At 38.4% G+C, this 25,490-nt stretch overlaps 1 protein-coding gene and 1 long non-coding RNA gene across 3 annotated transcripts in view; one reads left to right on the forward strand and one right to left on the reverse strand.

Annotated features, from left to right (window-relative positions):
• LOC132711070 (uncharacterized) overlaps positions 1–25,490 on the reverse strand; it is a 77,488-nt gene that overhangs the window by 9,116 nt on the left and 42,882 nt on the right. The window lies entirely within an intron of this gene.
• LOC148116779 (uncharacterized) lies at positions 12,147–13,317 on the forward strand. Its single transcript, XM_087881268.1, has one exon. The coding sequence runs from the start codon at positions 12,532–12,534 to the stop codon at positions 13,315–13,317; it is 786 nt and encodes a 261-aa protein (XP_087737394.1). The 5' UTR covers positions 12,147–12,531.

Below are 25,490 nucleotides of genomic sequence, written 5' to 3' on the forward strand. Positions count from 1 at the left end.
TTGTCATAACTTGAGGTCAAATCTAAGAGCCGCAGTTAAGAAAGTTAACCGATCCAGACAGGATGGTGATTATTCAAATATGGTTCAACTCAGGAGAGCATACAAATCCCTCCTGAAAAACAAGAAAAGTAGCTATAACACCAGATGTGGAAAGAGGTAGAAATGGCAGCGAAATCCCAATTCCCTACGATCTTTTGGCATAAGATAGCCGGTATATTAAAACAACGTTCCCCATTTATGGACACTGATATATCAGCAGTAAAATGGGAGAAGCACTATCTTGCTTTATTTGATGGTAACAATACAACAAATGTCTTGCAATTGGATATCCTCCAGCAAGAATTAAGGAAATGTCTGGAATGGACACCAGTTACCCCTACCGAAGTTAAGCATATAATTCAATCCTTAAAGGCCAGGAAGGCCCCTGGAGAGGACTTGTTGCCTCCTGAACTCTTTAGGTCCAACATTGACTTTTGGGTACCGGTGCTGGTAGCACTGTTTACTTATATCGATAAAGTAGGGATAATCCCTGAAGGGTGAAGGTTAGCTATAGTTTTTCCAATTTTTAAGAAAGGTGAGAGAGCCGCCCCATCCAACTACTGACCCATCAGTCTTCTTAATATAATTTCAAAAATGTATACGAAACATCTCCTAAATAAAATAGAGGACTGGTGCTTGGATAAGGAAATTCTGGCAAATGAGCAGGCAGGTTTTAGATCAGGTAGGTCTACCATAGACAATTGTTTTGTCCTTTCCCACTTAATTAATAAATACAAGACCCAGGGGAAAAAGCTGTATACCATCTTTATTGATCTTACTGCTGCTTTTGATTCTATAGATAGGAACCATTTGTGGAGGAAACTACAAGTTATGGGGATGGACCCCAGACTTATTTTGTTGATCAGGATTCTCTATACTAATACAGCAATTAGAGTCAGATATGCAGCAAATGGGGCCTCAACAAACAGCATACCGACAACTAGAGGAGTGAGGCAGGGCTGCCTGCTGGGCCCTACTCTTTTTAACCTTTATATAAATGATATCCCAGCGCAGCTGGATGATCTTATGATGCACAGCCCCCAAATAGGCTCTAGATTTATTAACGTATTAATGTATGCCGATGACTTAGTGTTGTTTTCTAGAACCCAAATAGGAATGAGGAGACTTCTTGACAAGCTCACACGTTACTGTGCTGCAAACCACTTGACTATAAATGTAGCTAAATCAAAAATTTTAGTCTTTGGCAACAAGAATAAAAAGCACAATTGGCAGATTAACGACACAAAAATTGAACAAGTTACCCAATATATTTATCTTGGAATTGTTTTTTCCAGTGCAGGAGGTTGGACTCCGCACCATCAATACCTTTCTCAAAAGGTTAGAGCAGGATTTGTATCTAAATTAAGTAAACGAATCCAACCAACCTCCATTTTACCTCTTCGTAAAGTCTTTCAGGCTAAACTTGTTCCGATCATGCTCTATGGTGCTGAAATTTGGGGTCTTACAGAGGCCCCCATATTAGAGAGAACTCAAAATAATCTGTTAAGGAGGATGCTTGGGGTAAACAATTCCACTTCAGCTGCAGCCGTCAGAGCTGAATTGGGACATTTCTCACTGTACACCTATACAATCACTAGGGCCGTAGCCTACTGGCTAAAAATGACCCAGATGGATGCCAGCAGACTCCCTAAAATGTGTCTAGAGGAACAGCAGATTTCAAATCCTCAAAGGTATTCCTGGCTAACCCGGCTGTCAGAAATATTGAACCGATATGGCGTAGGGTTCCGGTTGTGTGACACACTGAACCAAGTTAAACAACGGATTAAAGATATACATGGGCAAATGGATATGGCAACCTTTTCAACTAATCATTCCCTTAAACTGCTGACAGCAGTTAAAACAACTTTCACCCTGGAAAAGTATTTATATTTAGAAATGCCATCAGTGGAGAGACAGTTATTTGTTAAGTTTAGATTCGAACTTCTAGATACCAACGTTAGATTCGGCCGTTATCGGAAAATCCCGTATGACAAAAGAATATGCATATATGGGGTAAACGTCGTGGAGGACACGGCGCATATAATATTCGAATGTAGTCTCTATCAGGAAGTTAGAAATCAATATCTGTCCCCAATTATAAATAAATTTCCCCACTGGAATATAAGCCAAAAATTAGCATTTCTGTTGAGGGCTGACTCTCCTCCCCTGGTAAGAGCGATCACTCGATACCTTAAAAGGTTGATGGCAATACGAGCCAGTTATATCAAGGAAAATTTTATCGATTGTAAAAAAGATGAGCTCAGTTAGAGAGGAGCTATCCTATTTGGGTTATCTAGTCTTCTAGTCTTGGCAACTTAGCTATTGAAATTTGATATGGTAAAATTTTAATGTCATCTATCATATATTTTTAGATTGCTATTTTTGTAACTGTTTTATCTTTTTCCCTTTTCCTTTTCTGTTTTGTTTGAAAAGGCCTTCGGGCTATTCAATAAACTATACTAATACTAATTAATTAAGAATTTGAGGAAATGACAGGTTGAAAATAAATTGATCAAAATCTGAACTATTAATGAATAATAATGGTAAGGAGTGGGAGAATATGCAAGAACAACTTGGGATAAGGATTAAAAAAACATTGAACTATTTGGGCTTTCAAAGTTAAAGAAATGAAAAAACTAAATTATGATGTGGTGATGAATGAAATCGAGAAAAAGATAGATAAATATAAAATGATAAAGTTGTCTTGGTTTGGTAGAATTGCAATGTGTAAGATGATGTTGTTGCCAAAGTTTAATTTTTTATTTGAGATGTTACCGTTAAACTTGACAGAGAAAGATATTGAAGGATATCAGAAGAAATTGGATAAATTTTGCAATGGTGGGAAAAGACCTAGATTAGTGAAGAAAATGTGGTATCAAAATCAAAAGGAAGGTGGATTAGGAATCCACAAACTACTCAATTATTATTGGGCTTATGCTATTCGGACTGTGGTAAAAATATTTAAAGGTGAAGATAGTCATTGGAGAGATTTAGAATTAAAAGACATCAAGAGATTTGGCTCAACATGGTTTTTAGATAAAGCAAAATCAAAATGTGTAATTAATAGCTATTGGTTAAAGGGACTGAGTAAAATTTGGAATAAATTTGTTAAAATTTTAATTCCAGATATAATTTTCTTAGGGAAGACAATTGAAAATTGGCCGATTAAAACTAATATAAGTCGTGATAGGGTAATGGAAGATGAAATATACAAACTATAATAGATTGGTTAAAAACTTCAGAAAATGAAAGGAGGAAAAAAGAAATCATTGAAAAATTGGGTTTAGGCTGGTTTGAAAAAATACAGATAGAAAAATGGACTAAGAAGGTAAGGGACAATTGTTCGATAAGTAGAAGTAAAACTGAATTTGAACATTTAGTATTCCAAATTATGAAAGATGAAATTGGGCTAAAGGGACTTGTTAGTAAGATATATAAGATTATAAATTTTGATGGAAAACCACAAAGGGTAATGAAGATGAATTGGGAAAAAGAACTTAATATTAAAATATCAGATTTAGATTGGAATGTGAATTGGAAGAGTAGAATTATGAAGACTTTATCTGTAAGGATTAAAGAGCATAATTATAAGGTTGTTTGGAAATGGTATCTGACTCCATTAAGATTGTCATTGATGGATAACAAAATTAGTAAACAATGTTGGAGATGTGATATGAAATTAGGGATTTATGAACATATGTGGTACAAATGTGATAAAGTTAAGAAGTTTTGGCAACAATTTCCTCATAAGACCGAGGAAAGACAGATAAAATTCAAAAAGTTTGTCTTGAAATTCTCCTATGGTGCTGTTTTAAACTCAGGTTGCAGCACGACTTTGTAATGGTTTACTCTTAATTTTTCTTTAAAGGTTTTAAATATAATAAAGTATTTTTGGATTGGAAAAAAAATTAGATAGGAGAAATACAAGAGACAATTGTTAAGAACAATCAGAGGATAAAAATAGTGGAGGAAAGAAGGGACTTCCGGTTGATGATTCATGGCGACATGGCGTGGTAAGAGTGATCGCTCCTTTCCACTGCCACTTATCGCCACGTTTTGGGGACCCTTCGAGCCGTGGGAGCTCGGAGGGCTTCGTGGACAAAAGTAAGGCATTGGCAGACTGAGTGGTGAGTTGCAAACCCACTCAGTCAGACCAATATTCACTGTCGAACCAACGCGGCGCGTCTGCCTTCTAATGGTGGACCCGAAGCTGCGATAATCAACGGGACGGGAAGCAAGAAATTCTGGTGAAAGGGGTGTTGGAGAGCACTCGTATTCACTTTCCCCCGAACACGCTTGAATTTTGTCTTAATTGTGCAGGCTGGATCGGATCGAAAGGATCTACAAAGGAATGAGCGGCGACTACGAGAGAAGGAGAAGACGACACTTGAGAGGGATCGCAGACAAGCCAGTGAGAGAGCAGAAAGGAGAGATTTGCGAAGCGGAGCAGCGCTGCTATAAGAAAGTGGATGTAACTTGCCGATCGGGTGGAACAAGAGAATTCTGAGGATTCCGAATGTGGATTTGTTGATCGAGAGAAAAGAGCGGTTGGAGATCAGAACTGGAAGTGTAACCATATTGAAAACCAACGAAAAGAACAACGAGTGGCTAGAGCGGCTAGAAGGACTACCAGGAGAAGACAAGTAGAACAATTGAGCTAAAATACTTTGATAGCTTAAGACACTAAGAGATGGGAGAAGTATAAACTGGTGAAATTTGACTATTATGTTTCCTTACCTTGGCTTTTAGAAGTGAAGATACTGAAGAGATTAAGAACAACCAAGTAATTAATCATACTGATACAAGTTTTTTACTAATTCTAGTACATTAGTGCATTTATATTTATATTATTTTCTACTAGTTTTTTACCTGCTTACATTTAGAGTATTAGAAGAACCTATTTATATAACTGTGCATAAGTTTGATTATATTAAATACCTAACTTATTGTAACTATTTATATTTAAGGCATATTCCTCCTCATAAATTAATTATACTACTTAGCATAATTATTGATAAATATTTGATTCAGAGACTTATTAATTGATTAACTGATTGTTTATTTAATTACCCATATATATTAACTGACTGTGTATATAACTACTTATATATAGATAACTAATATAAATAAGAATATATTTAATTGTCATTTGAGATTAGTTAAACTAAGTGTCACTGCCTGTTATATCTGATTAACTACTAGCAGAACTATAACTGATTTAAGTGATTGATTGATATATGATATAGGATTAGTTATCAGTAGAATTGCAATTGATTGAAGAGTGAATTAGTTATCAATTTGATTATTGGAAAGAGATTAACATCTGAATAGATATAACTGGATTCAGATAGAAGAGACCAATAGATTTGATTGAACTATTGGGGGATTGAATTAAGGGATAGATAGAGTAGGGAGATGCAGTAGATAAGAAATAATCAAAGGCACATAGTGGTCCTAGCAGATTATAGATCAAGCAAAAGGGAAAAACAAATAAATAACAACTAGTGGATGACCATCTGGAGAAATATAGAAAAGATAGTTAGAGACCAGGCAAGAGTGTTGAAGGAGATGACAAGCCTTTCATCTACAGTGACCAAAACTGGGAAAAAAAACAACTCAAAACCTATCTAATCCCACGATTATGATGTCATCACCAGCAATGCAAAAGTCAACAGAAGGCCTATCAAAGACTGAAAAATCAGCCATGATCCCCACCATGCAAGCAATGCAGTCAACCCTAACAGTAATACAAGAGAGAATGCTCATGATGCAGGAAAAGATGGCTAGTAATCATTTAGAATTGAAAACGGACATTAAAGTTATTGATCAAAAAATGAATGATATACAGCAGACAATACAAATGAACGAACAGAAAATAAATAAGATGGAGTCCAAAATTGAGCAACAAGAAAAGAACCTGGACCCAGTAGACCAAAAGTTAATGGCGCAAAACAGGGAGCTGGAGGACTCGATCACGCAATTAGAGATGGACAGAGCCTCCTTCTATCTGCGCTTTTAAACATCTCCAAAGATAAGGATGAAAACTTGGGTCAGGTTATGGCGGAACTAATAGCCGAGGTCCTACAACAAGACACAGATGAGATAATAAAAGAGCTGGACAAGGTATATAGGGTACAAACCAATTATGCCAGACGAAATAAGTTGCCTAGGGAAGTCCATATAAGGTTTGCGCGGAAAAAAGTCAAGGACATTTTCTACAATATGGTGAGAGAAGAAGCAGTTAGCTATAAAGGAAAGGAGGTGATTGTGTTGAAGCAAGTCCCGAGGAGGGTGAGAGAATTAAGAAGGGATTACAGATTCCTAGCTATTCAACTGAATAAGAGGAACATACTCTTTAGGTGGATTCTGCCGGAGGGTATGTTGATAACATGGCAAGGGAAGAAAATTAAAATAGGAAGTTTGGTAGAGGCCCAGGACTTTTTAGATCAACTGAGAGGGTCAGAGGAAGACCAAAGCAGTAAAGAGGAATTGGAAGCGACCAACACAGAAGAGGAACTCACCCAACAAAGAAGACCCAAAGAATGGACCCCGGAAGAGAAAGAGACAGAAGAGAAGGAAAGCAAGGAAGTAAGGAAGAAACAAAGACCACAGAGAGTTATACGCGCGAACAGGAATTAAAACAACACAAGGTTATAAGAATGGATGACTGGAAACTTTTATCGATCAATGTAAATGGCTTGAATGACTATAAAAAGAGAAAAATATTCTTCACCAAATTAGTTAAGCAAAATGCGGATATAGTATGTATCCAAGAGGTTCATATAAAAAAAGAAAACGGAAAATATTTGGAATTCAAAAAACTTGCAAATCTTTATACCTCCTTAGCAGGGAAAAAAAAGAGAGAGGTGGCTCTGTATATTAAGAAATAAATAAAAGCAGAACTGAAATACGCAGATTCAAAGGGTAGGATTCTAGTGGTGGAAATTAAGAGAGGTAATTCCTCAATATTAATAACAGTAATCTACGCTCCGAATAAAAATCTGAGAGAATTTTACCACAAAGTACGAGAAATATTAAGCAAAATGGACAATAACAACATATGCTTAATTGGAGATTTTAATAGAGTGGTAGACCCGAATAAAGACCATAAAAGACCTAAAGGCCAAAAGAAAAAAAGGAAATCCTTACCAAAATCTTTTTTTGATCTTGTAGATGAATTGAACTTGGTAGACATCTGGCGAACCTTACATCCACATAAAAGACAATATACCTTTTATTCAAACCCCAAAAAATCTTGGTCCAGAATTGATATGATGTGGGCAATGGGCAATAGGAATGGATATCATGGCAGCTGAGATTGCACCCAATATATGGGTGGACCACAACCCATTGGAGATCAAATGGAGGAGCGGATATAAAAGGAGGAATGTAAAATGGAGATTAAACATACAATTTCTATGGGATAAACAAAATATTGAGAGAATAAAGGGAGAACTAAAAGCTTTCTTCGAAGAAAATGAAAAGGAACCAACCAATCGAGGAATAATGTGGGATACGATGAAGGCGTTCCTAAGAGGACTGGCAATAGCATATGGAGCACATAAAAATAAAGAAAAAAGGGAGACCCAGAGGAAATTGTTGGAAGAATTGGAGAAAGCAGAGAAGGAAGTACAGCAGAACCCGGACAACGAGACGGCAAAAGAAAATTGGATGACCATACGGCACAGAATAAACATAATTGATCAGGAAAAATTGGCGTATGAAATTAAACAAACTAAACAATACCACTTTGAAAATGCCAATAAGCCGGGCAGATGGCTGTCCTATAGAATCAAAAAAGAAAAAGAGAAAGGGATTATTTACCAATTAGAAGACCAAGAGGGCCATATTATAAATAAGGAAGAAGAGAAATTAGAGATCATTCGCGAATATTATTCTACCCTGTATAAGGAAGAAGACATCCCCAAAGGAAAAGTAGAACAATACTTATTGGAAAAAGAACTCCCATTAATTGGGGAGGAAGAAAAAGAGATGCTAAATAAAGAAATCACAATGACAGAGTTGAAGACTGCGATATCTAAATTGAAAAAGAACAAATCACCGGGACCAGATGGATTCCCAGGGGAATTATATAAAAATTTAGATTTAGAGGATATCCTCCTACCGAAACTGCTAGATATTTATAATGACATCAATGGTTTAAATTCTCCAGCCAAAAGGAGACAAATTCTAGCTAAATTACAAAAGGACATCTATTGGGTCCACTGTCCCCACTGTTGTTTATATTGACATTAGAAGTCTTAAATAGAAATATTAGAGAAGAAAAAGATATAAAAGGAATGAAAATTCAAAACGAAGAATACAAATTGCAAGCATTTGCTGATGCCCTGGTCTTTATTATTGAAGAACCATTAACATCAATAAATACATTGATAGAGAATATTGAAGAGTTTGGGAAAGTAGCTGGTTTGAAAATTAATAAAGATAAAAAGAAGATTTTGACCAAAAATATGTTGACAAAGCAAAAAGAAGAATTGATGGAAATATCAAAGATGCAGGTCACTAATAAAGTTAAATACTTGGGGATATATTTGACAGCAAGGTGTAGTACACTTAAAGAAAATAACTATAATAAATTTAAGCAACAGATAGGGGCAGACTTGGTGAAATGGGAAAATTTGCAGCTTTCCTTGATTGGTAGGATATCAACTATTAAGATGAATATTTTGCCTAGAATTTTATATCTGTTCCAGACAATTCCAATTAGATTGGGGAAAGATTATTTTGAAGATTTGAATAAAATGGTGTTAAAATATATTTGGCAGGGAAAGAAGGCAAGGATAAAATTAAAGTTATTACAAGATGCTAGAATGCGGAGAGGCTTTGGTTTTCCTATCTGGGAACTTTATTATCAAGCAACAAGCCTGATGTGGATTTAAAAATGGATAACTTTAAGAAATATTAGATTATTGAATCTAGAAGGACATGATTTGTTGATGGGGTGGCATGCTTTTTTATGGTATAAAGGAACAAAAATACAGGGGTATTTTAGAAGACACCACACACGTGAGGCTCTGTTATTGAATTGGGAGAAGATTAAAAAACAACATTATTTGAAAATTCCAGTCTGGGTATCTACAATTGAAGCATTTTCATATTCAATAGTATTCAGAAGGGAACAAATTGTTAGATATAGTGAATTAATGGATGAAAAGGGTGAACTTAAAACAAAGCAAGAATTAGAAGAACAAGGTTTCAAGATGGATTGGTTTTCTTACTGGCAAATACGTTCTAGATATGAAGAAGATTCTAAACAAGGTTTTTATAATGTTATGACTAATTTAGATAAGATTTTAATGGGTTCCAATGATTATGTGATTAAAAAATTATATGGATACTTGTTAGAGGTAAAATTGGAAGAAGAACAAGTTAAAGAGTCAATGATAGCATGGGGGAAAAATTTTGGTCATAGTATTGATTTAGAGAAATGGCAAAAATTGTGGTCGCAGAATTATAAAATGACAATGTCTACCGCATATAAGGAGAATTTGTATAAGATGTTTTACAGGTGGCACCTACCCCCGACAAGGATAGCCAGAATGTTCAAGAATAAATCGGAGAAATGTTGGAAGTGTCATCAGACTCCAGGATCATATTACCATATGTAGTGGACGTGTGTAGAAGCTAAAAGATATTGGACTAAGATACACATGTGGTTAGAAAAAATGACAAAGAAACATATTGACTTTAAACCAGAGATATTTTTATTGGGGATTTTACCAGAAACAAATAACAGAGAATTGCAATATTTAATTGTGAATGTTTTAACAGTGACTAGAATTGTATTTGCTAAAAATTGGAAAGGAGAGAAGTTACCTACTGATGATGAGATTATTAAGAACATTATGGAATGTGCTGAAATGAGTAAATTGACATTTGAAATTAGAGAACAGGAAGATGAACAATATTATTTGATCTGGGATTTGTTTTATCAATGGATAGATAATAAATCATGGAATTGAAATATGAAATATAGGGTTGATGTAAAGATAAAATATGATGGGTTTTTTTCTATAAAAGATATAAATTGGTATTTTAGAAATGGATATGAATATGAACCGTTCGACTCACTGTCTGTAATTGTTTGGAATGATGATGGTTTTATGTTTTATTTTTGTTTTAAAATAAAAAAAAATCTCAAAAAAAACAAAACAAAAAGACATCTATTGGAAGCTCCTAAATTAGGAAACCTCTACTCAGCTCTTGCACTACAAAAAAAGAGAGTAGTAGTTATATATATTAAAGATTGGCTACAACCGAAATAACTTTACGTGGATGATGAAGGTAGAATCTTATTAATTGAGATAACAATAAGGGAAAAAAAGATATTGGCGGCTATCTATGCACCGAATACTAGACAAGGGGTGTTAGGTTCAGCTTGTAGCTTACTCCTAACTTGTTGGTCAGGCAATATATCTGTTTCTTTAAGAAACAACTGAGCCATGTAATCAGGGTTTGCTGAACCCTGTAATTAGGCTACAGTGCATAAATAAGAAGCGCAGAGAAGCGTTCTTTGTTCCTGATTGATCCTGTTCCTGTTGCTTCCTGCGTCTTTCTGCTGATTGATGTTAGACTGAATTGTTATATGGTACTGTATACCGAGAGTTACTAAAGTCTGTTTGCTTTGGTAAGGGAAGATACTTACTGGACTGATATTACTGTTTATGACCTTGGACTGTTTTACTTACACCGAGACTGCTTATTATCTTGTATATAAAGTATTTTTCTCACACGAGCTGCACGTTTATCTCCTTCCCTGTGTGTTTCTACTCTGCTTGTTGCACAAGCAACAAATACTTTTTACACACACCCTAACAAGGGGAATTTTATTATAAATTATATTAAAAAATAGCAGAATTGGAAAGTGAAAATATTTGTTTATTGGGGGATTTTAATTCGGTTGTAGATCCAAAACAAGATTATAGATCGGGGAAGAAAAATAAAAAACAGAGGAAGATATTACCGTCTACTTTTTTTGATATGGTGCAAGAGCTGAACTTAAAAGATATTCTGGAGAGAACAAAATCCACAAAAAAAAACCCAACATACTTTTTATTCTAACCCACATGATTCATGGTCCAGAATAGATACGATTTGGACAGATTTGGAATTTACTAAAAATATAGATGAAATAGAAATAGCAACAAATGTATGGGCCAATCACAGCCCATTGATACTAAAATGGAAATGAAGACCTAAATTAAGAGGAAGATGGACCATTTTCAAAAAGTGATAAAAGAAAAAAGCTATAATGGATGGGAAAAGAATTGGATTTCTTCTTGAAGGAGAATCTAAATGAGGACATGACCCTACAGAACATTTAAGAAATAAGAAATAGGGGGAGGCGCTGATATCACTTATTCTAAAAGATCCTACAAATACACAGCAAATCAAGAACTATAGGCCAATCTCGCTACTTAATGTGGACTACAAAATATTCATAATGATCATCGCTGAAAGAACCAAAAAAATATTAAATGAAATTATTGATTCGGACCAAAATGGATTTCTGCCAAATAGATATATAAGGAATAATACAAGAATGATTATGAATTCATTAGAATACTATTAGGCAGGGCGTGGTTATGGCCGTGGTGGTGTGAGGACGTTTTCTCCACTTCGCAGGGCATTTTACGGAAGATAAATGTGGATTAAAGTGTTTGAAATGCACCGATAAGGACCAAAATTTTATAAATTGTATCGGAAGAGCTACTGGCCCAGCAGACTGACTTTGGAATCGGTAGGTCACCCTGAACGACTCAAATTTTGAAGCTTTTCATAGCGTGGGAAAGTGGAAGGAGTGAGGGGTGACCAGATAGGCAGTCGCGATTGCATATTTGGAGTAAATAGCTGCCTTTGTTCTCATTATTACCGCGATCTGTGTTTGTTTTTGCTGTGGGATAAAGGCACGGAACATCAAAAGACTGGTGGAAGGGTTTTGTTTTTTTTTCCCCCTCTTGGAAGAATATGTGAACTTTAAGTTGATTTTTTGTTTGTGAAAGTGGCTGAGTTGAAGCAGCAAAATGCATTTCTGGCAGTGCCTTCCAACGGATGTTAGCTTTTTTTTTTAGGGAAATTACGTAAGCTGAATTGAGAACTATAAACTTTTATTGCTGGTCCTTTTGAGTGCAATAATAAGCTGTCTCAGCTTCAATATTGGATTGCTGTCCCTTAATCTTCATTACAGACCCTCTTGGCAAAAGTGGATAATTAAAACTTATTAAAAAATGGTGACCCAACAATCTTTAGAAATGCAACAAGTTGCTGTGGCCTTAACCAAAATTAGTGAAAAGATATCAGGACTGTCAGATAGTATGGATAATATGACATTGGAAATTAAAAGAATGAAGCAAGAAATGAATGAAAATTTTGCAAAGCAAACAGAAATGACAATAATTAAAGATGAAATTGAGCAGATTCATACACATGATGCAAAGATAGATCGGCAAATTGGAGAAATCTTTTTTAAAAATGAACAAAATAAAAAAATTTGTCTTTTGGAAGAAGAAGCGAGGAAATATGGTTATTCGTGGAATTCAAGAAGAAAAAGTGGTCAATTTGAAACAACGAGTTTTAAAATGGCTCAATGACTTGGATACACAAATCACATTTACAGCAACAAATCTGGCAAGTGTTTTTAGAATTGGGTTTAAAAGACAAAACGGCTTAAATAGAAATGTACTTGTCAGATTTGCAAATCTTAGTGACAAATTGGAAGTGATGGTGAAAGTGAGAGAGATGGGTGAAGCTTTGAAATTTGAGGAGAAAATTATTCACATCTTTCCGGATATATCAAGAGAAGAAAGGGCGTGGAGATTTTTTTTGAAACCAATCACAAAGGTTCTGAGAGACAATGGAATTAAATATAACTGGAGACCGCCACAGCAACTAAAAATTTTTTATAAAGGAAGAATGCAAATAATTACTTTGGAAACAGATGCAGTGTTATACTTACATGAACTTGAATTGATTGTAAAGTATGAGGACGTAACAGAGATAAAAGATCAAATGCTCAAGATGGGTGGAACATATGCAAAAACATCAACACCAGAAGAAAAAGGGGCTGCTGGAGGACAAGATCCTAAAGGACTAAAGCGGAAGGAAATCTCACCTGCGATGGTTGAACAAAAGAAAAGTCGTGATGATATAATGGGAGATGGAGCGGATAAGAAATTCAAGGATCTTGAAAAAGAATTGCAGGAAGCTGAGTGCGGGGATAAGTTACCACCCTTTTCTCTGAGAGATGAATTTAAGTAGACTACCCAAAAGAAGTGACCCGACCATTGGCACGTCCCCTCTCCCCCACTCTCTTTATAGAGGCGGAAACCAATTGAGGATGTGGGGGACGAAGATTGTTTGTTATTCAATGTTTGATGTGTTTTTTGTCCTTTTTTGTTTTGTTTTGTTTTTTATTGTTTTTTTTCTTCTATGTTGAATGTTGTTTGGAATGTGGGAGATTGGTGTTGGGATCTGGGCACAGAAAGGAAGAGGAGGGGAAAGGATTAAAAAAGTTACAGTTTAAATGGGTTTAATAAAAATAATGACATGGAATGTGAAGGGTACAGGAAATCAGATCAAGAGAAGACGATTGGAACTTAAAATTAAAAGAGATCTACCAGATATATTATTTTTGCAAGAAACCCATCAGAAATCTGAAGACTTAAATAAAATGTATATAAAGGGTATGCAAATTTATGAAAAATCTTTTGGAACTTCAAAAGCTAGAGGAGTTGCTACATTGATATCAGATAGGGTATATTTTGAAAAAGAACAAGTAATTGTGGATGAAGGAGGAAGATATGTAATAATTGTGGGAAATATTAACGAGGAAAAAGTGACACTGATTAATTTATATTTACCAAATGAGAAGCAAAAAGAATTTCTTGAAAAAATAACTAAAATTTTGGAAATCGAAAGTGTAGGGAAAGTAATTGTGGCTGGGGATTTTAATTTAATTAGAGATAAAATAGATAGTACTAACCCCACTCGTTGTGGAGGAGTAAATAAAATGGGGACCTTAAATAAATGGATGTTTCAAAACGGTGTGGTGGATGTCTGGAGAGAAGTGAAAGGAACTGAAAGAGTGTACACTTTTTACTCTAAGATACATAATACATATTCAAGAATTGACTATATCTTAGTTTCTAAAGATTTGTTGAATAATGTGGATAAGATAGATGTGGGAATTTTTAAGGATTCTGATCATGCAGAAGTTACGATGGAAATAGATTTTAATTTTGAGAAAAAAGGAAGTTGTTGGAGATATGATGAAAAACTGTATAAAAATGAGGATAAAAAATGGATATTTAAAAAATGGGAAGAATGTTGGAGATTGAATGATAATGGAGAGGTTAAATTTGAAATTGTTTGGGATGCGATGAAAGCAGTGTTTAGAGGGGAAAGTATCAAGTTATCAAGCAGAAAATATAAAAATTATAAAAATAAAATTGAAAAAGATAAAAAGCCAGATTAAGGAATTGGAGAATCAATTTTTGCTTACTAAAGAAAATTTTTTTTGGGAGGAAATAAATTTGCTAAAAAAATAAATTGATAGAAGAAGATATAGAATTGGTAAAAAAGAATATGAGATATTTAAATAGAATTTTTTTTTGAATTCAGCAATAAAAACTCTTAAGTTATTGGCAAGGATGGCGAAAAATAAAAGAGAAATTAGCTTTAAATGATAAAATGACATGTGATATTAAAATTAGAAATGGTGACTATAAAGAAGATATTTTCTGGAAAATTTGGAAACCATTTGTGGACTATGCGCTGGGAAAATTGGATGCTTCGGTACCTGTACCCCGAGAACGTGGATTTTGGCGATCATGAGGATATATCCGAAGAACCAAATCTTCCTTTCTTATGTATAGGCACAGGGTGAAATATTGTATATGTTGTGTGTAATGTTAGTAATTTAAAATATAAAATGAATAAAAAAAAAATTAAAGAAAAAATAGAATACTATTAGGCCTACCTGGATAAGCAGCTGGCATTAATGTTTGTATTAAAAACATTTGACAACCTTTTTTATTAACCAATTGGAAATCATGAATTTGGGGAGAAATTTACAGACATGATCAAAGCAATTTATTCGGAATAATCTGCTAAAATAATAATAAATGGGGAAACAACAGAGAGGATTAATATAACCAAGGGGGTAAGACAAGGATGTCCCTTGTCACCTCTTATTTATACTATAATTGGAAGTATTATTAATACAAATTAGACAAAATCAAATAATAAAAGTTGAAAATTAAACAGGAAGAATATAAAGTTTAAGCTTTCGCAGATGATCTGGTTTTTCTCATAGAAGATCCTTTGGAGACAGGAACCATCTTGATTCATGAAGTGGAAGAATTTGGTAAAGTGGCTGGATTTAAAATAAACAAGGAAAAAACTAAGATACTAACCAAGAATTGTACCAAAAGGCAAGATGAGGAATTGGAAGAGAAATTGGGGATTCAAATTGTCAAAAAGATAAAATATCTGGGAATTTGGTTAACGGCAAAATGTTCTACATTAAAAGAGGATAATTATGATAAATTGGTACAACAAATACAAAAAGACTTAGACATTTGGGCAAAATTACAGATATCTTTAATCGGTAGAATTGCCGTAATAAAAATGAATATACTATCAAAATTGTTATATTTATTTCAAATGATCCCAATAAGATTAGGCAAAGTATTTTTTGATCAGTTGAATAGAATAATAGGTAAATTTATTTGGTTGGGGAAAAAAAGCCCAAATAAAACGTAAACTTCTTCAGGACTCCAGAACCAAAGGAGGCTTCGGCCTACCCGATTGGGAACTATATTATCAAGCAGCGGCAGTAACATGGTTAAAGGATTCAGTTCAATTAAGAAATAAGAGAGTATTAACATTGGAAGGCCATGCTCTTCAATTGGGATGGCACACATTTTTATGTGAAGGAAAAAACAAAACCCACACATACTTCCAGAGACATCTAGTGCAAAATTCTTTGTTAAATACTTGGGATAATATAAGGAAAAATCACTATATGAAAGTTCCAGTTAGGATTTCAACAATGGAAGCCAAAATCTATCCCAAAGTATTGAACATAAACAAAGTAGTAATATATTCGGAACTTTTAGATGAATTTGGAACTTTAAAATCAGAGCAGGATTTAAGAAATCAGGGGATAAAAATTGATTGGTGGCTACTACAAACTAACAATGTCAGCTGCTTACAAGGAGAACCTTTACAAAATGTTTTATCAATGGCATCTGCCACCAACGAGATTGGCCAAGATGTTCATGAACAGGTCCCCGGAATGTTGGTGGTGTGGTCATAAACAGGGAACCTTCTACCACATGTGGTGGACCTGCCCTAAAATTAGAAAATACTGGTGTAAGATAAGAAGGTGGTTGGAGGGGATAACAGAAAGGAAAAGAGAGATGAAGCTAGAACTTTTTCCCTTGGGAATTCTGGAAGGGAAAATGGAAAAAAAAACTACAATATATAACAATACACATATTAACCGCAAGTAGAATTGTCCTAGCACAGAACTGGAAACAACCAGATATTCCTCCAGACCAAATTATAATAAAAAAAAATTATGATTGTGCAGAAATGGGACAGATTGTCTATGGAAATGAAGGAGAGGGATGAAACAGTACTATCAAATTTGGAACAGGAGGTATTCCAAATCAAGGTCATGTCTTTTGGGTTGCAAGGGGCCCCAGCTGTGTTCATGCAGCTCATTAATGAGGTTCTGCAGGAACACCTATATAATGCAGTGTTCTTCTACTTGGTAAACATCCTGATATACACCAGAACCCTGGATGAGCATGTGTTGTGGCTCCATTACCTGAGCCTGTGTCATCAGCAGGAGAGGACTCCGAGAGTGAAGGAGAGGAGTTAGCAAGGCCTCCCTCTCCAGGACCCTCCTCTCTGGCAGTGCCTTCGGTGTCCGCCGAAGGGCAAGAGATAGGGCCAGGGCCAAGCATGTCCACGCAGCCACAGATGGACAGTGATGAGGGTAATGAGTCTTGGCTGAATCCATGCCAGCGTCGCAGAGATAAGCGCGTGCAACAGAAGAAAAGGCATGCCCGAGATTAGGCTGAGTCACTGGACCACACCCCACAGGATATAAAAGGGAGCATGGTGGCCAGTCAAACCTTGTGACGAACAAAGCTGAAAGCTTCCACGCCATTCTGCATTGCCGGACTTTTTGCTATAGACTTTGCTGGACTTGATTGACTCCGTAATTATTGAGCTGTTTCTTTTGATGTACCAGGAGTGGGGAGAAATTATCTCTCCTCTTCGTAAATAATAAACTCTTGGCAGGCAGCCACTAGGTTGTTGCCAAGTTCCATTATCATAAGGAAAAGGATTTTGCCGGCTGGTTTGGTCTTTAACTCTTGAACGTCTGTTGGTGTGTGTGCGTGTGGGTGGGGACAGAACAGCATGTCCACCTGGTGTGTCAGGTACTAGGCAAACTGTTGGCAGCAAACCTATATGTAAAGTTATCCAAGTGTGAATTTTACAAAACACAGTTGGACTACCTGGGGTTTCAGATCTCTCCTGAGGGTGTGGAAATGGACACCTGTAAAGTGAAGGCGGTGTTGGACTGGCAGGCCCCAAAAATCCGTCAACAGTTGCAAAGTTTCTGGGGTTTGTTAATTTCTATCACCAGTTCATTCTGCCATTTGCCCGCGTGGCTCATCTGGCTGGAAAGCTGCATCCAGAGCACCCCATGCAGTGGACCTTAGCATGTCAGCAAGCCTTTGATAAACTAAAAACGATATTTGCTAGGGAACAGGTGCTAAATCACCTGGATCCCACTAAGCCATTCATGGTACAAGCTGACATTAGCGACATGGCGGTGGGAGCTGTTCTTTTGCAAACCAATGGGGAGGGGGCTACAACCATGTGCTTACACTTCCTGTAAGCTAAATGACACTGAACGCAAATGGGCTATATGGGAGGAGACCTTTGAGGTTTGGTGGGCCCTGATGACCTGGAGACACTTACTGGAAGAGGGGGGGTTGTTGTTTGAGGTCTGGACAGATCATAAAAATCTGGAAGACCTCCAAACCCCATGAAAACTATCACCCAAACAAGTCCGATGGGCATTGTACTTCAGATGCTCCCCCTGGAAGTACATTCCAGGGGGAAGGAACCTCTTAACAGATGCCAGGTCATGGAAGCCGCAGTATGCTGGTGGCCAAGAAGTGCTGGTGCAGGCCATGATACCGACACCATATCACCAGGCACAGGTGGCTCAACAGGCACAAGAGATGTCCGGACAGAGGAAGTAGATAAGAGGACATAAGCCGTTCCATCCAAGCCGCACTCCCAGCTGTTCCATGGTTCCAGGAGAACCAATGATTAGTCACCCAATGGGATGGCCTAGCATAGAAGGGGTCAAAAATCTACATACCCAGCACCCACCTCCTGACAGTGCTGTGGTGCTGCCATGAGGCCAGAGCATTTCACGTTTTTGAAGACCCTCCACCTAACGAATCAGTTTTGGTGGCCTCGCATGAAAAAAAAAGACTTAGAAGACTAGGTATGTAGCTGGGTTGAATGCGCCACCATGAAAAAGTGGCAAGGAAAACCCCCGACTCCTACAGCCAGTGGCGAGTCCTTTAGGCCAGTGGTCCCCAACCACCATCATGGCCGGGGGCCATGATCGCTGCAGCGGCCGGGGGACATGATCGCTGCAGCGGCCGGGGGACATGAACGCTGCAGTGCAAAGGCTCCTGGGCCGTGTGCAAAGGCTCCAGGGAAGAGAGCCCCGCGCAGGTACGCACGTGTGGCCCAAAGCTGACGTGTATCTGCGACCCTGCAGACGTCTCCCCAGTCTCCCTGCGGCTCTACAGAAAACGCCTCGCTCAGAAGACGTCTCCCCGGTGTTCCTGCGCCTCTACAGAGCGCTGCGGCGACAGATAAGGTCCTGCAGTAATCTACCATCCCGCACAGGCCTGCTAGAAAGGGTAAGTGAACCTGCCGGGGGTATATGTGAGGGGACCGCGGGATGAAGAAGGGGAGGCGGGCGGGGGGGGTTCGGGAGTCGATGAGAAGGACCCCGATGTTTTTTTGGGGGGGGGGTCCTGGTAATTGACTGAGGAGGTCCAAGTGTTTCCCAACCAGGGTGCCTCCAGCTGTTTCCAAACTACAACTTCCAGCAAGCCTGGAGGGCCAGAGGCTGTCTGGGTATGCTGGGAGTTGTAGTTTTGCAACAGCTGGAGGCACCCTGGTTGGGAAACACTGATATAGATAGATGCATAGATAGGCAGAAAGAGAGGACAAGCATAGCTCCATTTTTCCCAAGCAGGGTGCCTCCAGCTGTTGCAAAACTACAACTCCCAGCATACCCAGACAGCCTCTGGCCCTCCAGGCATGCTGGAAGTTGTAGTTTGGAAAAAGCTGGAGGCACAATGGTTGGGAAACACTGACATAGATAGATGGGGGGGGAGGAAATACGAACAGCACACTATAGCAGGTTTTGGTACTCTCCAAGTGTGAGCCATGGCTAGAGGCCCCAAATTATCTCTAACATTATACAGTGAAATTACATATAATTTATATTAATTCTACCAGTGTCCAAACATATAAAGTGCATAAGTGCATTAATAATTCATAATGTGTACCCAGGTGCTAGCTCTTCTCGCTTTTCACTGGTACTTTCTCATTTTTACAGTAGTTGGTGTAGGTGTATATTGTTTTTGCTCAAATTTAACCCACAAATTAGCAAAGATGAGTACGAAACAGATGTCGTCAGAAAGTTTCCTTGGGAAAAAGAAAAGGCCCAGTGAAGAGACAGAAGAAGAGCCTTCAGCATCAAAGAAACATAAAACTTTTAACAGACAATACAATGAGTCCTACTTGAAATATGGATTTATCGGGATAGGTGATTCCCACGCGCCAACCCCGCTCTGCATAGTTTGTGGTGAGCGGCTCTCTAATGAGGCAATGAAACCCTCAAAACTGCTTCGCCACTAGAATGCCAAGCACCCTGGATTAAAAGACAAACCCCTGCAGTATTTTGAAAGAAAAAAAAGGGAACACGAAGGACAGAAGATATTTCTGAGGGCCACCACAGCAATAAAGGAGAATGCTCTGAGAGCATCATATTTGGTGGCTAACCGTATTGCTAAGGCTAAAAAGCCATTCACTATCGGTGAAGAATTGATCTTGCCCTCCACTAAAGACATTTGTCGTGAACTTTTAGGAGAGGCTGCTGTAAAAAAGGTAGCAAATGTGCCTTTGTCGGCTAGCACCGTGACTAGGCGCATTGATGAAATAGCTGAAGACATTGAGACACAATTGTTGGAGAGGATTAATACTTCACCGTGGTACGCACTACAGGTTGATGAATCTACAGATATCGACAACAAGGCAATACTACTTGTTTATGTGCGATATCTTTATCAGGAAGATGTGCATGAGGATTTATTATGTGCACTATCTTTGCCAACCAACACCACAGGAGCAGAACTGTTCAAGTCACTGGATGGTTATATATCAGGACAACTAAAATGGTCCTTTTGTGTCGGCATATGCACAGACGGAGCTGCTGCCATGACCGGACGGCTGTCTGGTTTAACCGCTCGGATTAAGGAGGTTGCACCTGAGTGCGAATCTACACATTGTATCATTCACAGGGAAATGCTGGCAAGCCGAAAAATGTCACCAGAATTTAACAGTGTATTGAATGATGTGGTTAAAGTTATTAACCACATCAAAGCAAACGCCCTTAACTCGCGTCTATTTGAGCAGCTTTGTGAGGAGATGGACACAGAGCACAGATGCCTTCTCTTATACACAGAAATAAGATGGTTATCCAGAGGAAAATCACTATCCAGGGTGTTTGAATTAAGAGAGCCATTGCAAAGATTTCTCTCAGAAAAGAAGTCACCACTGGCAGCACATTTCAGTGACAAGGTATGGCTTGCAAAACTGGCTTACCTGTGTGACATATTTAGCCTGCTCAATGAACTCAATCTGTCCCTTCAGGGGAAAATGACAACTGTTTTCAAGTTGGCTGACAAAGTAGCTGCATTTAAAGCCAAACTGGAGTTGTGGGGACGGCGTGTGAACAGAGGCATTTTGGACATGTTTCAGACATTAGCGGGGATTTTAGGAGAGACTGAGCCTGAGCGTTCATTCTCCCAGTTGGTGCACGATCACCTGTCTTTGCTTTTAGAAGAGTTTGAGCGCTACTTCCCAACCCACGAACTGGTAAGGAATGGATCCGCGACCCATTTGTCAACAAACCAGATGAATGTAGCATGTCTGTACAAGAAGAAGATCAACTGCTGGAGATTGCAAATGACGGCGGCCTTAAAACTGTATTTGAGACAACAACTCTGCCGGTGTTCTGGATTAAAGTCATGGCGGAATATCCTGAGATTGCCACTACAGCTCTTAAGTCCCTTTTGCCTTTTCCAACATCCTATCTGTGTGAAGCGGGGTTTTCTGCAGTGACAGCAACCAAAGTAAAACAACGAAATAAACTGGACATAAGCAAGACACTTCGGGTGTCATTGTCTCCTATTACTCCCAGATGGAACCGTCTCGTTGCAGAAAAACAAGCTCAGGGTTCTCATTGATTCACTAGATTCTAGTAACTAGAGCGCTTAGTTAAAGTTTAACTGTTAAAATGTTAAAGCACTTTATATTTATGTAATTGTATTTTATTTTGTAAGGCATGTTTAAATACAATAAAATAAAAGTTGTTTAATCAAAACAATCTGATATATAAACAATCAATGTGTCGTCGCGAACAACGCCCCCCACCCCTGCGCGCACTCAGCGGGCCACGGTAAAATTATCAAAGGCTGATTGGTCCGCGGCGATAAAAAGGTTGGGGACCACTGCTTTAGGCCATGGGAAGAACTGGTCATGGACTTTATCGTAGATGTCCCAGATCGCCAAGGCAACAGAGTGATCTAGACAATCATAGACCTCTTCTCCAAGCAAGTCCAGTTCATGGCTTGTTCTGGCCTCCCGTTAGCCAGGAAGCTGGCGAAACTGTTCATCACCCACATATACCGCCTACACGGCGTGCCATGGAAAATAATATTGAGGGGTGCAATTCACCGTTAGGTTCTGGTGTAAGTTCCTAACCATGATAGGGTCCTACCAAGGCATCAGCTCTGCGTTCCACCCAGCTACTAACGGTGTTGCTGAGAGGACTAATGCAATGGTAGAATAGTATCTATGCTGCTATATAAAGCAACAACAATCCGACTGGGCTGACTTACTACCTTTTGCCGAGGTGGCCTAACACAGTGCACAGTAGCACCGTGTTTACCCCCTTCCAGTTTGCTACTGGGGTTGAATTCATTCCAATCCCAGAGTGCCCCCAGGAGAACCCTGAGAAGCTGGGCCTGGAGTGGATAGCTAGAATGCAATGGGTATGGGGAATGGTTAGAGAGGCCTTATGGAAATCAGCAGAGGACTATAAATGCCAGGCAGACAAGAAACAGAGTTCATACCCCCTTTCATTTCGGGCAAAAAGGTATATTTGTCCATAAAATACCTCAAGTTGAAGGTACCATGCAAGAAACTAGCCCCTAAGTTTATTGGACTGTTACCGATCGTAAAGATAATTAACCTGGTTACAGTAAAACTCCAACACCCGTGACTACCAGGGAAACCCCATCCAGTTTTCCATTTTAGCTTGCTATGTCCAGTTCGGACAGCCCCCTTAAGGGGCCCCCCTCATCAAAAACCCTCATCTATAACGGGGGGGGGCATTATGAGATCAACAAAATATTGGACGCCCGGTGGCACAGGGGCTGGCTACAATATCTCACCCTGTGGAAAGGATACCCGTTGTCAGAAGCATCATGGATGCGCAGCACAGATCTGAAGGCAGCCCAGCTGATTACTAGATTCCACTGACAGAACCCAACCAAACTGGGTGGGGGGGGCAGTTGGTGACAGGGAACCATCTCATTGTGCTCTTTGTTTTCCAGGTGCCATCTCCGTGGTGGGGGGGCGCATGTCAGCCCTGGTGTGCCTGGCAGCCCAGGGCTGCCATTCCGGTGCGGGAAGGAGAGCCAAGTGCCATACTGACTGGACCAACAAAACCACACAAGGACACCGCCCGGATGGGCAAGGACAGGCCAGACCCAATTGCCGCTGCCCAATCTGCAATTGAACAGCTGTGAAGCAGTGTGGGCACTTGAGCACCGGATATGCCTATCCATTTGGGGCTTGATAGTTTCCACATGAGGGATGGGATGTGTGCGTAGATTGTTGGGCAGGGCTGGGGAGAGGCTTAAATGGTGGAGGTGGCACTGGGCGGTTAGCCCTGACTTTATTTTCATATGGTGATCGTCAGTTCGTGCCAAAGCTATTTGTGACGAAACCAGGACTGTGCCCTTTGCTTTCTTTCTGTGAATCACTGGAACTGGATGAAGTCAAGGCCTGTATAGTGTATTGAGAAGGGGAAATCGCCAGTCATTAATGACAAGGATTCGTGATGAGATTGCTAAATCTCTGAAGAGAACAATGTCAGAATGTATCAGAAATCAATTACAAGAAAATGTCAATATAAAGCCAATGAATTCAAATAAAAGGTGTATTGAAGCTATTCAAAGCTATTATTTTTTCGTTAATGACCATTTATAACTGGATGAGTGGGGAGGGAATGATTTTGCAAAAACAGGTAACAACAAAGTACATGTTAAGAGTACAACTATTCCAATACATTTGGTGCAATAAATGTGAAGTCAACCACAGAGTGGCTGGAAATGTATCTGGCAGAAACTGACAAGAATGCTGAGGGTCTTTTAGCCAGATATCCTGCCACATTGCTCAGTAACGAAGACTTCTTCAGAGTGGACAATACTAATATAAGTATATTTATGGCTACTTTTTAAAATGTGGTATGTTGCAGATTCATGAATATTTACAACTTGTGCTTTGTGTTTATTAGGATGAGATATCAGACTCACAATAATTGTGAACACCTGTGAAAGTTATTTTTCCTTTTGCCATAATATTATTAGCAGGTCTCACCATTTCTGTAGCAATACCGATCCTTCTTTCAATGTTTTTTTCAGAATATGAGGAAGATGAACTATATGCCAATTTTACAATGCCAATAGATTCACAATGGTACAGATACAATAAAAAACACAGGGGTTGACAAGGGACACAGAGAATGAATTAGAAGATATAGTATTTAATTCACAGGCACTCCTGTTGTAGAAAAACAGTATCTGTTAGGGTTTGTAATGAGTCAGTCATCAAACAATAACGTAAGGAAGGTCTCCTACTTCAGGTTATAGTCAATAAGTTCTATTTACTGTAACAAATGGGAGAAGGCCATGTCTTGTTCTTCTTTCCTTTCAGAATGGTGTAATGACCTGTTGCATGTTAAATTCCCAAGGCATAATCTTTCACAAGGAGCTCAATGGGGTAGGGGAGCCATAACTGTCCACTTCACATGATAGGTGTGAGGTACAGGAGTAGGAAATAGAGCAAGTCGTCCACCTCATATGGGACACAAGACATGGAATTACAAGGTAGGGCATGTAATTCACATGCATATTGACTGTTTTACAAAAATATGAATTTACATTTGAAATAATTCAAATGTAAAGATGGCCTCATTTTTTTCACTCTGCATTCAATATGTTCTTTGGACTATAACAAGGCTCCTAACAACTATTTGTTTGTGTTCCTTCAGAACGGAAGAGTGATCAGTCGTTTGCAGAATTTCCAATGCCTACTCTTTCACAACAATCTCAACAAAGTATGGAGCCACAACAGTCCAATTCAGACGACATACCTGAGAAGCAAGACCCAGAAATGGAGCCACAACTATCCACTTCATGTGACATACAAGGTGAATGATTAATGACACGATTACTAAATATGAACATAGGTATTCATAAAATCCATGATGGATCTTAGGAGTGCCATTTTTGTTTATCTAGAGCCTCTGTAAAAAAAACAAAAACGATGACGAAGAACAACTTCTTGGGGACACTCAAGTTGACAGTACCAGTGAAGAGTATATCTCAGAAACTCAATCAGTAGAGGTATTCAAACACTCAGAAGACTCATTACTCAACACGCCAGAACCAATTGATTGTGCACCTGAAGAATATTCAAACATGGCAGAGGGAACTTCAACAGTACAATGCTATAGAATACTATCAACGTTACAGATTTGTAAATATTGAACGTATTCAATCATTCACAAAGGCTGTCACAATGTTATTCATTTTGTACTGTGTTTCTAAGGAGGCAAGACCCAATGATTTTATGCAACTTTGGCTAGATGCAGAGGAATTAAGCAGGCCTCTCTTAGGACGTAAGAATGACTCAAATGGTGATCAGTTCCTTAGCCATATAGAAGGTTTGTTACAAAGCAATATGGAGGTATTATGGAGGAACTCTTTAGCACTAATAATCACTATTGTGAAGAACAAGGAAGG

This window comes from Pantherophis guttatus, chromosome 1, assembly GCF_059756535.1.
Source record: "Pantherophis guttatus breed Tessera chromosome 1, ASM5975653v1, whole genome shotgun sequence".
In the NCBI taxonomy this organism is placed as follows: Eukaryota; Metazoa; Chordata; class Lepidosauria; order Squamata; family Colubridae; genus Pantherophis; species Pantherophis guttatus.